Source organism: Mus caroli, chromosome 7 (assembly GCF_900094665.2).
Source record: "Mus caroli chromosome 7, CAROLI_EIJ_v1.1, whole genome shotgun sequence".
Lineage (NCBI taxonomy): Eukaryota > Metazoa > Chordata > Mammalia > Rodentia > Muridae > Mus > Mus caroli.
Genome location: NC_034576.1, coordinates 90,179,249 through 90,196,442, shown reverse-complemented (window position 1 = coordinate 90,196,442; position 17,194 = coordinate 90,179,249). Strand labels below are relative to the sequence as shown.

The window sequence follows — 17,194 nt, the reverse complement described above, 5'->3', positions numbered from 1 at the left end:
TAAAATAAACTTGAAAAGTTCCAAAATTTACCAGTAGTCATTTTCTTCTTCTCAGAAGCACAGTCTATGATATTTTAGTAAAGAATAAAGTCTGGGGTTTGGGAGATTGCTTAGTGGTTAAGAGCACTGACTTCTCTTCCAGAGGTCTTGAGTTCAATTGCCAGCAACCACATGGTGGCTCATAACCATCTGTAATGGGATCTGATGCCCTTATCTGGTGTGTCTGAAGAGACCAACAATGTTCTCACATACATAAAGTAAATAAATAAATCTTCAAAAAAAGGTCAATGGAAAAAAATACCTATGTAGTATATAATGCTTATTCACTGTGAGCATATGCAATAACATTTACTTCAGAATTATAGTCATTGCTTTCATTTCATTATTAATTAAGTTATAAAATAGAATTATATATATATTTAATTTTTTAGTAGCTATTATGTTGGTTATGTATATAAATTAAAATTACCATCTGCCTATGATATTTGTTCTGCAAAGGAGAGTTAATTTTAAATAGCTGTTTCTTAAGAAAAAAATGGGAAAAAAATCTTATTATCATCCTTCTCTAAAGTAACTAATTTTAGCCAGGTGCTAGGGTCTTTAATTTCAGCACTAGGGAGGTAGAGGCAGTGGACCTCTGAGAGTTCAATGCCAGTCTAAGAGAAAAAAGAAAAAAGAAAAAAATATGCTACAGTTTTAAATTGCAAAGGAACTTTTTTTCCAAACCATAAAGGCAAAATGAATCCTTTGTTATGCTAGTAAGTGAGGAGATGCTTCTCTTTTCTAATAGAAAGGGAAGACGTGGGGACAGAGACAAAGGGAGATAGTGACAAGTGGGTTATACTCCTGAGTCAGGCCAGATAAACTTTACAGAATATTACAATAACAAGTCAAATTCTAAGAAGCTCTCAAAAATGTTTGTGTGTGTGTATGACCTAGCAATAATAAAGACATTTTAACATGCCTATGTCTGAATCAAGTTTATACTGAGTAAACTTTGCCAAGTTGCTGAATCTTTCTCAACTTTAGAGTCTCACTTGTAGTTTTCAAAATATTATCTTCATAATGTCCTGGTCATTTCATGTCAGAAAATATTTGAAACAAGTTGAATTCATATTTGGCCTGTGGCAAGCAGTGGATAATTTTATTGTAAATTACTGATACCCTGAATAGACTCTGCTGATTCAGTATCTACTCAGTGACCACAGTTCTGAACTTACAAACTAGAAACTAGCCATTTGAAAAATAACACATGGTGTGCTGGTGACATAGCTGTTTCCAGAAGAAAAATGCAGAGCAAATTCACAGTACCCAGGCTTTTGTTGTAGCCCAAGGCTCCACAGAATGTACCTCCAGCATGGGAAATGAGCAGCTCCCAGTTCCATCTATTACTGCATTCTCCCTTATGAGCAGGAATGGCTAGACAGGGCCCATGATTATTATGAGTAGTCAAGTTGCTGATGTCTCACTTTTCTATGTTCAAACTGGGTTACCAGAGAAAACTACCAGCCCATTTGGAACAAAGCTGGTTAATATCCCTGTCATTACTAATGGTTACCAAAACTGAGGAGAGGAGGGAAATTTGACATGTACATGGGAATAAGTACATAATTTATATAATTTATCTAATACCTTGACAACTATTATACAAAACAATCTGAAGAAAGGACAATGGGTCTGTTTCTATAAATTCTTTTTCCCTAGAGAAACTCGAGGTGGGGTAAATGGGACCATGCCATTCATATTCCTAATTAATTCTATTTATGATTGTTGAAAAAATATCTAGACTACAACACAGTGATTAAACTAAAATGTCATCCTGAGACCAGATATCAGTTCTTGTAGATAGGATAATGTTTAAAGCAAAGGTATTCCTTGTGAGCCCTGGGCAGCTAACAAAATGCTGCCTCATGCAGAGAATCACACTTCCCACAAATGCCTCCCTTCAGTCATGTTTGACATGAGAATGTAGATGGTAGTTCAGACAGTTTTTCTTACCCTGAAACATGCAACAGCAGCAGCATGTAGAAGACAAAGAAGAGGTTGTGAGTATACCAGAAGATATCATAATTAGAAACTCTGAAAAATAAATCAGTTTGCATCAGTCCAGCTTTACATTCATCACATGAAAGAAACATGTACTTGGAAAATACACATCATATTTGAAAAACACTAATATAGTTGTCTAAGATTCATCAGTTGATATCAGGCTATTAACTTACTCTACAAGGTGCACTAAGAAAACTCATCATTTGAAAGTGATTCACACACACACACACACACACACACACACACACACATACAAACACTCCATGATGGAGTCTGATTTATAATGTTTTTGTCTTTTTCGATAGCATTTTGTTTTTCTTTGCTTGTTTTTTGAGATGGAGTCTCTATGTAACCGTGGAATTCACTCTGCAGACTAGCTTGTCCTGGTACTCACATAGATCCACCTGACTCTGCCTCCTGAGTGCTGGAATTAAGCATCCCAATCGATGGCAAGGACCACAATTCTCAGCTCATTCTTTTTTTTTTTTTCTTTTACTTTTATATTTTCAAGTGTTTTTCAAAGTAATGTTCTGATTTCAAAGGATTTTTTTTAAAAGTTCTAAAACAAAACCTCAAATGGAAAAAGATTAAATTATCATTAAAAGTCAGCAATTTCCTTCTGTTTTAGTTACTGCTTTAAGTCTCAGCCTTGAGTTTCTGCCCTGACTTTCTTTGACAACATAGTCTGATGTGGAATAGTAAACTGAAATAAATCTTTTTGTCCCCAAATCATTTTTTATTATGCTCTTTCATTACAACAATAGAAAGCCCTTCTAAAACATAAATTAGTATCAGGAATGGGCTACTTCGGTGATAGACCTGAGCATGTTCTGGAGTTGAAGCTATTGTGGAAGGAGTGGAACTTTGTGATAGAAAACTATTGAATGTTCTGAGTATGCTGGGCTATTTTGGGAATTTAGAAGATGCTAGAGATTGTGCAGATAATGATGACTTGACCTGAAGTTTAAGAGGGAAGTTGACAATTTCTTAAAGACTCTCTGTGATGCTCAATAAGTTGGACTAAGAACATACACTTCTGCTCACCAGAAGATAAAGAATTGGCCTTGAATAAGAAGAGACCAACATAACTGAAAAGAAAACTTCTGGGAAGTGTTTCTTCAGGGTCACAACTCAAAAGCTATGCTCCAAAGGTACTGAAGTTCAGGCTAGCAGCCAGATTTGGAAATGTGTAAGAGTTTGTCTGATCATACTAATCTTGAAATCATGAAGGAGTCATGGAGGTCGTGGCACTGTGAGAGGCCAAAAAAAAAAAAAAAAAAAAAAAAATCCATTGGTGATGAAAAGGCCTCCATTTCAGTAGAAGCTCCAGGATTGGAGAAGTCATGGAAAGAATATCAGGCTTGATTCATGTGGCAATATCAGTCCCTCATTAGAGCCCAGAGGAGGATACTGGTTAAGGTGCAGCACAGTTTGAGCATAAATTCCAGCATTTTGGAAATGTTAGTCACATGAGAAGACCTCCAGGGAGGTGTGGCAGCTAGCCTGCAACTATAAGACAAGTTATATGTACTGTAGATGGCAGAACCAGAGAAGTGGATCTGCATAAGCCCTTTGAGGTCCAGAAAATCATGAGTCAAGAAGCATGACACAGAGCATTACACTGTTCAATTTTGGTTTTGCTTTAATTTGAATTGTGCACAGGCTCATCTTTTTGAAATAAGAAGTATGTAACTTATTTTTGATTATTGGGAAAACATAATTAAGGACTTTAGAATTTAGAGATACTCTTAATGTTTTAAAGAGACTCAATTTATAAAGACAAGGACTTTTAAAAGTTGAAACCTGTTTTATGTTGAAATATTGATATCAAGAGGAGATCTTAGGAATAAATAAGAAAGGAAAGTAATATGTTGTCCAATATATTGATGTGTCCAGTTGACAAGGGGATCAATTCTTCTAGCTGATCATCAGTAAAGAGAAAGATAAAATGTGCCTACATGGAAAATATTTAAAACTTCTATGTGAGACAGAGTGAGGCTGGTGGGACAGCACAGAATAAGCAAGAACATGAAGCCTGGTGTGTGAAACTAAGCACAGGATGACAGCACTAATCTTTTGTGATGAGTGGGCGTAGGTATGGTTATGAGTAGATGTACATAGAAATACAGCAAGAGAATCATTTGAAAATACTATTTTCCAATTATTTTCAAACCATATAAACATTTGTTTCTTCGTTATCTTTCATATCTCAGCCAAGGAAATACCTACAAAATTTTAAATTATAAGATTTTTTTTTTTTTTGCTTCAAGCAAAAAGTTTAATCTTATATGTGCGATACTTCTATTCCGAAATGGAATGTGTTCACCAGAAAAAACAAACAAGATATGAAAATGCTACGGACAATGCAAATATGAAATCTTTACTTGTTTATTTATTTGTTTGTTTATTTATTTATACACATTCACACATATACCTACAGATTGTGGTCAAGTATATATATATATATATATATATATATATATCCTATATCCTATACCCTATATCCTATATATAGGTATCTCCATCCTAGTCCTAGGATGGCAGATGTCACTATGCCTGACTCTCACATTGATACTACAGATTGATACCATTCTTGTGTGTGAGCAATTTCCCAACTGGGCATATCCCTAGCCCCATGAAAAGATTTTAACTGAAAAAAAAAAGTATGATTTGGAGTGTAGCTAAATATTTAAACAGGTGTCAAATTTGTTTTGAGGCTTTATTTAGAACACTATTTTATATTATAGTCAAAATAAAAAACTATCATCAGGTAATCAGCTGTAAAATATTTTTAAGGCATAAATTCCTCTCAAGGTCTGTGGGCACACAGTAAAATTCCAATTCACATCCAACAATGTTTTCTAAAAAAGATTCTGACATATTCTATATTTCCATTGGTATTCAGTAGAAATTTCCATATAGTACTCCTTATGACTAATAAAATGTAATTTTCAAAAACAGGTAATTGAGGGGTGGAGAGATGGCTCAGCTCTTAGGAGCATTGACTGGTCTTTCAGAGTTCCTGAGTTCAATTCCCAGCAACCACATGATGGCTCACAACCATTTGTAACGGGATCCGATGCCCTATTCTGTTGTGTCTGAAGACGGCTAGATGGCTAGAGTGTACTCTTATAAATAAATAAATATATCTTTTTAAAAACGTAAATTAAATATTGGAATGTTTCTATTTCAGCTGTGTTCAACCCAGAACAACCCACTCACCAAGGCACTGTTTAAATACTTTAATCATTCAAGACTTTTCACATATGTAGGAAAGTGAAAATAAGTGGAAAATCTGGACAACCTGGACAGATGAATAAAAAATAGTCTCAGTCGTCAGTCTGACCCTTACCTTATTGCATAGGTAGAAGCTGTAACCATGAGGAACAATACCACCACCATGCAGACACCCGTCAGACCAGGAACTGTAAGAACATTTACAAGTACATTTTAACTTAATTCATACTGGAAGAAAATTATTACCTTAACGTCTAAAGTATAGTACACTATTCAGCAGAAAACAAATTCAGATTTTATTTCTCTGTGTGTACAACTCCTCAGACAAACTGTTAGAAAACCAGCACAGACTCAAGTATTCCGGCTTTCCAACAAGTCTGGTTCCTTTGCTCCTGGCGCAGAGGCATCTATTCTTACATTGCCAAGTGCTCTATTCATAATGGTGAAAGCATGGAGGGTCTTGTTTAAGGTGTCATATTGTTGAGGTTTTAAGTGGGGGAGTTTCCATGTTATATGTAGAAGACACTATCTTGAAAGAGATGTTCTAGCCTTCTGGCTCTTATAATCTTTCTTTATCTATTATAATATTATCTATTATAATCCATTATCTATAATATTCCCTCTCTGTGATGCTATTTGAAGAAAGCTTGTAGATACATTTTCTCTTCATATCCACAGCATTCTAGGGTCTAAGACATAGCTCAGCAGGTAAAAGTGTTTTCAAAGAAGCATGAGAACTTGAATTTTGTCCAAGTATTTCACATGGTGAAAGTAGAAAAGCCAGTCCAGCAAGTTGTTCCCTGACCTACTCCCCATACACAGAAACACTATCACACACACACACATTATAAAATGTAAAACCAGTGGTTTGATATAGTATAAAATTTATTTAAATAAATAGGAAAACTTGCACAGATGTTTAAATTAATGATCATTTTTTACAGCTACAAATTTAGCATTAGACCATACACCATGTTCAGAATCACAAGATGACATGATATCTAAGGTAAAATGTAAATAGTTCCCTTACAATGATATTACTATAAAATTAATTTCTCTGCATATATGGAGAGAGAGAGAGAGAGAGAGAGAGAGAGAGAGAGAGAGAGAGAGAGAGAATTTCACTGTAGAACAGATCTGACTGTCCTTGAACTTGCTTTGAAGATCAAGCTGGCCTCAAACTCACAGAAAATCAGTCTGCCTCTGCCTCTTGAGTATAGGATTAAAGGTATTCATTATCATGTTCTGCTGGTGTTATAGATATAGTAATCAATCCTAAATTACCCATCTGGGTGACTGAAATTGGGCTAAAAGAAGACTTATTCAACAAATTCAATTTGGAGAAATATATAAACTTCCCACTTCTCTGTTTGTTTGGGCATCACCTATGGAACATTAATACTTTCACTGACATATGACCACTAAAGAAACAACCAGTCCTGGGTCAGTTTAGGGACAGTGCTTGTATGTATTATTCAGATAGCAAAGTGATTAGAGCAAATGGACAATAATAATAATAGACTACTCACTATGGTAGAAACAAATTTCCCTTCACATGGACTTAGTGCCATCAGGAATCATTCCCTTGCCTAATATTCTTAATACAAATTATGTCTTCTGGGCCATTTTTCCCTATGGTTTTTATTTCACAGCAGTTTTTTTTTTCTATTTCCTCTAGGTGATTGCTTCCCTACCACATGGGAAGAAATCAACCCACCTCACACTCAAGGACAGACAAGAGACTATTTAAAATCAGCCTCCCTACAGCATGGCCTGGCTCCCAAATATTTACTCAAAGAAACAAGCATATAGCAACACAAATACTCTTTTCAGAATATTTACATCTGTTTTTAATGGTTGTGGAACACAAATGCTCATACTAACATCAACAGACAAGCAGAGAAACAACTGTATTGTTATACATATCTAAAAAGTCAATGAACAATAAAGTAGGAAATACTGGAATATTAAGCATCAGTATAGACGAATCTTCCAAATGACTAGACTTGAGTAAAAGAAGATAAATTGTTTCACCTTGTAAAAAGTAGAAATGTGCTGATTAATATGCACAGAAAAATTTAGAAAATTTAGAAAAGCAACTGTGGGTCCAGCAGGGCCAGACTGGGTAGAAACAGTCCCCGCTTGCTCTTGCACAGCCTGAGTTATTACTTCAAGGCGGAGAAATGAGAGAGATGGAGAAGTGGAATGGTGAGAGCACTGGGTAGAGTTGCTGAACTGTTGACAGGGAGAGAGAGAGGGGGCTGAGATTGATGGCCAATCATGTGAGGTCTATGGAATGGTGTGAACCATGCCAGAGCTTAAGCACATGCAGATTTTGCCTAGGAACAAGCTGCCACAGAGGGCCATGTCTGGGTCCATGGTCTTTTTATTATTTTATTATTATTATTATTATTATTATTAGATATTTTCTTTATTTACACTTCAAATGCTATCCTGAAAGTTCCCTGTACCCTCCCCCTGCCCTGCTCCCCTACCCACCCACTCCCACTTCTGCTACATATGCAGCTAGAGACACGAGCTNNGGGGGGGGGGGTACTGTTTAGTTCATATTGTTGTTCCTCCTATTAGGGATGCAGACCCCTTCAGCTCCTTGGGTACTTTCTCTAACTCCTCCATTGGAGGCCCTGTGTTCCATCCAATAAATGACTGTGAGCATCCACTTCTGTATTTGCCAGGCACTGGCATAGTCTCACAGGAGTCAGCTATATCAGGGTCCTTTAAGCGAAATCTTGCTGGCATATGTATTAGTGTCTAGGTTTGGTGGCTGATTATGGGATGGATCTCCGGGCGGGGTAGACTCTGGATGGTCCATCCTTTTGCCATGGTATTAATGCTACAAGGTCTGTGTTGGTGCTCATGGCCTGTGTTATTCCCAAACGTCATATGAATGTTCATGGTCTCTTTGTCCTGCAGCCTTCAACCATGTTGATCTCTGTCGTCAATGCTGCCACCTGGGGCCATAGTGATGACCACAACCTATGATGCAGCTGGGAGCCATGTCTCCATCCGAGGTCTTACTGAAGCCAAGTCTGTGGCCCATGTAAGCAACAAATTCCCGTGTGGTAGTTTGAGTATGCCTAGCCCAGGGAGAGGCACTATTTGGAGATGTGGCCTTGTTGGAGTAGGTGGGCTTAGGCATTAAGACCCTCATCCTAGCTGCCTGGAAGCTAGTCTTCTCCTAGCTGGCTTCAGAACAAGAGGTGGAACTCTCAGCCCCTCCAGCCCTATGTGTGCCATGCTCCCACCCTGATAATAATGCACAAAACCTCTGAACCTGTAAACCAGCTCTAATTAAATGCTGTCCTTTATAAGAGTTGCATTGATCTTGGTGTCTATTCACAGCAGTAAAACCTAACTAAGACAGGCTCTGTTCTATGCTGTGGTGGGATGCCATGTTGATATCCATGTTAGCAGTTGTACTGGGGGACCTTATCTGTGGTCCAACTACAGCAAGGAGTTTTGTTCATTGCATGTGCTGATGCCAGAAACCATCATGTGGAAAATCATGATCTATACTCTCACAGACCATAAAGAGCAAACAAACTGCATAGGTAGTGTTATCCATAATTACAGACAGACAGTTGAGAGAGAGGAATACGCAAAACTCTGTAACAAACTCTATCTCTATTCCACCCATAGAACACAGAAAGAAAAGAAAATGAAGGAAGAAAGAGAGGGAAAAAGGGAGAGAGGAAGGGAGAGAGATGGAGAGGTATGTGGCATGGAACATTGCGGGCTTGACTCTTGTCACTGGAAGATGAAAGAGAAGCCAAGACCTCTGAGCCAAAGTTCAAAATGGTTTGACATTATGGTCTTGTAGTCATTCCTTTGGCAAAATCAAATCTTGCTGAATTTGGTCTGTATACCACAGGGAATAAATTTAATGAATGTTAATTCCTTTGATGAAATATTTTTATCTAATTTTTTTTGCATTTTTTATATATACAAATTATTTTCACTGTTTCTTTTAATGCAGCATACAACACATTGGGTTTCTTTATGACATTTTTATTCATACTTTGTTCCTGTCAAGTCTCCTCCCGGTTTTGCTCCTGCTGTTCCCTTCCTCCAGGTCTCTTAACCTCACCCAGACCATCCCTTCTGCTTGCATGTCACACACCTCAGACTATTCTCCTTTCCTCATTTCACCCATTATGGTTCCAATCCTCTCTCCATGACTCCATATTTGGTTTCCTGGTCTATATCCACACACCTCAACACACACATACACACACACACAGATGCATACGTACACATAAAAATTAAAGTAGAGCCGGGTGGTGGTGGCGCACACCTTTAATCCCAGCACTTGGGAGGCAGAGGCAGGTGGATTTCTGAGTTCAAGGCCAGCCTGGACTACAAAGTGAGTTCCAGGACTCCCAGGGCTATACAGAGAAACCTTGTCTCGAAAAACCAAAAAAAAAAAAAAAAAAAATTAAAGTAGGAATTTATTGTAGGAGAAAGCACAAAGGCTTTCTGGCTTTGCCTTATTTTGCTTAATATAACTCCCAGTTCCATCCATTTTCTGTAAATGTCATTATTTCATTCGATAACATATATGTATCAGATTTTCTTTAGCTATTCATCTTGGTTAGTTCAATTTCTTGGCTACTATGAATAAAGAAGCATTAAATTTGCATGTGCAGGAATCTATCTGTCAAATGATTAGGAGTCCATATAGCTCAGTCACAGAGTATATCCCCAAAATATGCAATCCTTGGATTTAGTCCCAGAGAACTACTGGTCAAAATATATTACCTGTTGTAATTAAAATTACTGAAAAGGTAAGGATTGAGACCCCCTTAATGTAGCCCCAGGACCTACTTAGTGCAAGTAAACAGGCAAAAGCTAGATAACTTATTATGTGGATAATTATGTAGCTCTCTGCATCAAATTAAACATATAAAAACGTGGTTTTCTGTGTTCAATTAATCGTTGGTTGGCATTCCAAGTGTACCATTAGATATAAAATGAAGCTGGTCTAATGAGAAATCTTGGTCTAGTGGTACATCCAAGGCCGTTAAACAACATAGAAATTGCAGCATAGAGGATTTTAAGTAATAAACATTGAATCATCCCTGAAACATTGAATGGTCCCCAATGTACTCTTGTTTAGCAACTGAGCTAAGTTCTAATCTATTAGCCATTTATGGATACAATTTCCAAGACACAGGAAAAAAAGGCTAAAATTAATCACTAGTCAAGTTGTACTGGGCAAAGCTAAACTTGCCTATATGGAATTACACTTATTTTTCTGAAAATACTTGATCCTCTCAAAAAAATAAAGCCAAATATGTATATTTATTTTTAGGAGAAAGAAAACTGGCATGTGTTTTCTTATTTATTCATATCTACTCATATGAAAGCAACTAATTAGTAGCCTTTACAATACACAGTTGTACTATACCTCCCTGTGTGATACTTTACAATACACAATTGTATTATACTACCCTGTGTGAATGATTCTGAGCCACATTTGTTCCCTTATACAAAATGCAATTGGAAACACATCATATTCTACTCATTATCCTACTTCTTTTAACTTAATTAAAAACATAATTGTGTTTGTTTATGCACATTTTTCTTATTTTAATTAAATGTCAAGTATTTTATGCTCATCATGGAATATATTATTGAATTAGGAAATTTTTAGTATAGAAGCATTTTAAAGGGATGTGTGTATACTCAAAACTATTGAATTTATTGTATAAGTTCTTCCTTTCAATACTCTTTTCATTTCCTAAATACTAAGTGTAACTACTATATTGTATTTTTACGGGCCGTTAATTTTAAGAAATAATTTCTTAGTATACTAAAACATAATTAGGCACCAAGAGAGAAGACAATAGAATATTAAACTCACTACAGTACAAGAAAAGAACCAATAATAATGACAATGTTAGAAAAACCTTATAATGTTTAAATCCCATCTCAAAGAATGTTGCTTTACCTAGGTGCTATTCCTGAGAATATGCAAAGGTCTCTATGGAATGTAGTCTCTACTAGAGTTGAAGTGAAGACAATGAGGTTTTATTTGGGTTTAGTGATCTTCTACATAGTCAGAAGCATCAATTATGCTACTTTGTCTTGATGTAATACCTACATCAATATATTTTATATCTTTGAAACTCGTAGTTTTTGAAGAATGTTAAAAATCTCAAGGCATTCTTTCATTAAACTTCTTTTAGTAGAAAATATTAATTAAAAAACAAGTTTTTTTAGGAAGTCATGCAACATATTATGAGACTTATATATATAACATTCTGCTTGCACATATGCCTTACAGGCCAGAAGAGGGCACCAGATTTCATTATAGGTGTTGATGAACAACAACATGGTTGCTAGCAATTGAACTCAGACCTCTGGAATAACAGCCAGCTCTTAACATCTGAGCCAACCATCTCTCCAGCCCCACAGAAAATATTCTTTTTTTTTTTTGTTTTTTGTTTTTTTTTGTTTTTTGTTTTGTTTTTTTTTTTGTTTTTTTTCGAGACAGGGTTTCTCTGTATAGTCCTGGCTGTCCTGGAACTCACTTTGTAGACCAGGCTGGCCTCGAACTCAGAAATCCGCCTGCCTCTGCCTCCCGAGTGCTGGGATTAAAGGCGTGCGCCACCACGCCCGGCGAAAATATTCTTAAGACACAGTTCTGTTCTGTCTTTTGATTTAGTTCATGTGAATCTAAAATGTATTTATTTGTACATAATGCTTTGTTTTGATACTCTTTTCACTTTTATTTTTCCATCCAGTCACTAAAATTTAAGTCAAAACATGTTATTGATGAACAAAAGGCTAAGCAAAACTAAATTCTGTTCCTGAATAGAGAACTGTGAAATACTGTAACATGATAATGCAATAATTTTGTCATCAGAACAAAAACACTTTATGACTCTAAGATGTAGAAGGATAGATGTAAATTGCATTACTTTCTCATCATAAAACTAGTGCTAGGGAAAGGCAATGCATATAATTGGGTAATATTCCCCAGACACTTTGTATGTTTTATCTTTACTAGTTAATCACTGCTAATCATTTATCACAGATTGTCTCAATGCCCCAATCCCCCTCATACTTGACATACACGCTGAAAGCATCCTCGCAGTGCAACTTTCTCCAGTATTAGGGTTAATTTTTGAGTTGTAAAGTTGTGCATTTCCAATCAAATAATCTAGACTGACATTTCAAATGAATATTAACAAGGAATAATTAAATGTAAATGTAAAAATAACAGAGTCCCAACACATAACTTATTTTAATAAATTTCCCATTCATGGGTTTTAAGATCATGTCCCAGATATCACTTTAAGACAACTCAATTGCTAGAACTACACAAACACCTATAGTCCAATATTTTCCCTTCTACTCTGAGAGAAAGAACATGTATATTACCTGCCACAACACCAGCTATAGCAGGCCTTCATGAGACATGAGGATTATAGTGTTTTCATTTGAGCAACTTGCCAAAAACTGAATAGCAAACCAATGTGTCTGATTACTGTTTCTCTTTATTTATCCAAGACTCAAATTATTGGATTTCTTGAAACAGTTGGCATTGCAGCATTATAACTAAACTATTAATATCAATTATAGAATGTTGTAATTTAGCATGTATCAACTGATATATAATTTGACTATGCTTATTTTCAAAAACCTTTGTTTCATTCATTGTTGAAAAACAATAAAAACTTACTGGTTGTGAAGAGAAGTTTTCTGGGATCCTGAGAAAAGAAAAGAATAAAACATTTGACTGGAAAATAAAATGCTAGTGACACAAACCTATACAACACAAGAAGTTTACCAGGTGTGTTGCCATATATTAGGAATGACGGAACCCTTCATCCAGTACAAGTGATAGTCTCACTTAATTAATTCTCAGAACAATTTTGTATTATAAAAAGCAAAACTAGAGAAGTCTTACCAGCATAGAAAATGAGAGAGCATTGACTAAGTTAGGACAGATTATAAATCTCATTGCAGGCTGGCTCTCATGGTGGTGGTGTTTATTCAACAATTTTGAGATACAATAGTTTAAATTATAATGCAAAACTAAATATATATTGCATATAACATACATTATATGGTATATATATGTCTCATTATGCTGACCAGCAGATTGTAAATTTATAAATTCATTATTATCCTGCCTTTACAATCAAGATAGCTGTTAAACATATTGGGTTCAATGCTCAACCAAAAGGTAATTTTAAGACTAAAAACACCATCATAGTGGAATATTGGACAACTAAACATAGTAAGAAAGTAGGAAACATATTTGTAGGTATTAAAGAAGGATGGATTTAAGAAAGAGGAACATAAAAGGAAATGCTGTGCAAAGGAAACTGGAGTGGAGCCTGGAAACAAGCAACCATTGCTAATATGACAATAGGGCTGGAGGACAGTTCAGGGAGAGGAAGTGGAGATGTGAGAAATAGAACTCAGTCTGAAATCATGACATTTGGAGAGCTGTCACTGAGAAAGCTAAGAAGCTAGATTCGCCAGTGAATCTCAACTTTTTGTGCAGTACATAATCACCTGCTCGTTCTTTTTAAAAACAGCAATGCCCAGGCCCTAGTCAGACTAGCCCCATCATATTGATGCCTATAGACACTAGTAGAGACAAGAGATTTATCAAAAATTATTTGAGGCATTCAGTTTTACAATTTGTTTTGTTATTTGTTTCCTTTTAGGAAGACAATCAGATGATTAGAGTGGTATTAGCTGTGAGAGTGCTCATGGTATGTAAAAGAAAAAAAAATGGAGTCTGGGATGAGGGAAATGGTTAATGACAGGTTAAGTCACTGTAATTCATCAGAAAAGGTCAGAGAGTCAGCAGTTTGGCTTGAGTGTAGTCATGACCTTGGGAAATAATGACTCTCTGAAGACAATGTGAAAGTACTAGGCAACATAGACCTGACAATTGCTATATATTTGCTGAGCATCTGATTCTTCCTCAGCACATATAATTTAATCTCATGAACATATAAAAGATCATATGGAACAACATTGCCCCTAAGTTAGATCGCACATACTTGTAAATTCAGCTCAAGGTCATCTATCTCATGAAAATAAAGAACTCATAAAAAAAAACAATACATTTTTAAGTCAAATAAATTCATTATTTAGTATCGACAAATAATCAACCTACAGCTGTGCCCTTTTCCACCCAAGCACAGTAAGTGAGTTATTAAAGTATTTTTTCCTGAGATTGGCACTGTCAACACTCTCAACTAAATGGTAGGAATTAGACAAAAGCTGCTGGGAGTCGGAAAGCAGACCTGAGTGGCAACCTTCTGAATACTGCAGAATATAAAAAGTAGACACTGCAAACTCCCATTTTCAGCAGGAGAAACTATAGCATAGTAATTACCTGCAATTTCTATTGAAAGGGAATAAAACTCAACTTGACAACTGCATTTTAAAAGCACTCAAAGGAGCAGCAAGGTACAGATTTTCTGTAAAAATCACAGACCCTCATTAGTTATCTAATGACAAGTGAGCGGAAAATGGAAAAGCAGAGACCACCCACCTCATTCTGGTATCTTGCTGCATTCAGTTCAAGGAAATCTTCACTGTAGTTCACTGAAAAGTTGAGGGCATTTACCAAGTGGGCAGCTACATGCACACCTACAGAACCACACCAGGTATAAGTCAGTGGGGTTTCCACATATGATCCTTGGCTAGAAGTCATTTGTTCTCCATAAACAATTAGAGATTAAAACTAGAACTGCAATAGGTACATGAGCAATAAAATATTGAATTGAAATCATTCTAAAACACAAAATCAAATTCACCTGAATATAGATAGTTTACTAAATTTTCAAAAGCTAGAGTTAAATAACTATAGTAATTAAGGTTAAGATCTAGAGAAAATTCTAACTTAATGTCTCCCCCTACAAACACACACGCAGACATAGACACACACACAAGCACACACACACATTTTTAGATTTTGCATCTATCATTACAAACATTCATTTGTTCAATAAACTGTTTACTGGTTCCTGGATCCCTTTGTATTTCACACATTTCATCTTTCAAATAGCTCTAACCCACTCTACCTTATGCACTTCACTCTCATTCATTCCCAAATTGCAGCCTTCTAAACAGCTTCTAACCAGAAGAAATCTTCCACAATCAATAGATAATTTTCTAAACTCAACAGTAAAGGGTTGAGAGGCACTTCATGGGAAAAAAAAAAAAAAAAAACAACTTTGGAAAGTAGTGATTACCACATGACAACCAATCATCCTATAAAGGCACTGCCAACACAGTGCTCATCTGACTCTGAGCTCATATAAAAGATGCATGTGTCAGAGGATTACTAGAAGTTTGAAATAACCCATTTGTTCATAGCCAGCAATGAAAATTATCTCAAGATAGGAAAGGAGGGAGAAAGTGATCTGCTCAACTAGGCCTCAAAACCTCCTCCTTTCCCAATCTGTTTTTCCCTGGGGTTAAATGAGGGACACATTAACATTCTGTGATAACATACTGATTAAAGACACTCCTGTAGCCTTGGCCCTATAACCTATCTACTAGTTTTCAATTTATCTGTAAAATCATGAAGACAGTAATGAAAGATATAAAAGTTCTGTAATTATTAACAAGCCACTACAGGTTAAAATAATTTATTAAGTATGTTGTTTCAAAGGGAAGAATGGCTTGAAAAAATAGAAGAGCTTGCAGAGTGTAAAACGTAGACTATAAAATTCAGCATCACCAAGTACTATTCATTACCCACAAAGGACAATAAAGGCAAGAGAGGCTCAAAATGCCAAATAACCTAAAAGTTTATTTTTAGGAATTATAATTCAGGCTAAAAAGTTGGGTATCAAGATGGGTTGCATTAATATTAGGTATATTTAAAAAGAGCCATAAACTTACAGTACTTAAGAGGGTATGTTACTGGCAGAAGAATATACAAGTGGAATAAGGAAATAGAGAACCCAAAAATCTTTTCAAATGAATATAATTCATTAGTGTTTTAATAAAGAGCAGAGACAACACATGGAAGAAAATTGTAGGGTTTCAATAAACAGTCCTAGAACGACTGAATATTAAGCCCATTTAAAAAAAAAAAAAAAACTCAACACAATCTCTAGAAAGTCCAAGAGTCTTGGAAGGTGAGAGGCCTCCAGGACTCAGTGAAGATGACATTAGCTGAAATACCCAACAATTGGGAGATGAACCTGAAACGACCACCTCCAGTAGACAAACAGGGCTCCCAGTGGAAGGATGGGCCCACCCACCTACTTTCTTACTGTTCTGGGTCCCTTGGAACTGGAGTTATTAGCTTTTATGAACAACCAGATTTGAAGTCCAGTCCTCATAACTGAGCAGCACTCTGAAATGCTGAGCCATCTCTCTTAGCCCTGGTATCTTTCCATCTGACAGGTAAGTCACTGATCTCCTTTTAAGTTGGTTTGTCTTTAGCCTGAGAGTTATACTTTTCTGCATGTGAAGGCAGTTTGCTGGGCTCAATTTCATGACAATGCTCCTGTTTATCCACTAGGATTTTGGCTTCTGTGTAGAGAATCATGTGACTACAGTTGCATGGCATTATATCTGGACACACAACTCTGCCTCATTTCTCTTTGTGTCTTCTTTTTAAATTAAGTAACAAAATTGTGTACGCACACATGTGTCATGGTATATAGAGAGAGCGAAAGAGCTTCAAGAAAAGTTTCAAGAGTTAGATCTCACCTTCTACCTTCCTGAGGCAAGGTTTCTTTTCTTTCGACTGCACAACATATTCTAGACTAGCTAGGTAGCCCTGTGAGCTTCCACTCATTCTCCTGTCTCTGAACTTGCTGTAAGTGTTCATGGATGACTGATCGACACCACTGCATGTGGCTCTTTTTTTTTTTTTTTTTTTTTTTTTTTTTTTTTT

General features: G+C 36.1%; 1 protein-coding gene across 2 annotated transcripts in view; it reads right to left on the bottom strand.

Moving 5' to 3' along the window:
• Nox4 (NADPH oxidase 4) overlaps window positions 1-17,194 on the bottom strand; it is a 146,400-nt gene that overhangs the window by 73,288 nt on the left and 55,918 nt on the right. For both annotated transcript variants that reach the window (XM_029479267.1, XM_021166295.2), the window contains exons 5-8: window positions 14,831-14,928; window positions 12,995-13,022; window positions 5,402-5,474; window positions 1,999-2,079 (exon numbers count right to left, since the gene is read on the bottom strand). In XM_029479267.1, the coding sequence (XP_029335127.1) occupies window positions 1,999-2,079; window positions 5,402-5,474; window positions 12,995-13,022; window positions 14,831-14,928 (280 nt within the window). The remainder of the gene's footprint in view (window positions 1-1,998; window positions 2,080-5,401; window positions 5,475-12,994; window positions 13,023-14,830; window positions 14,929-17,194) is intronic.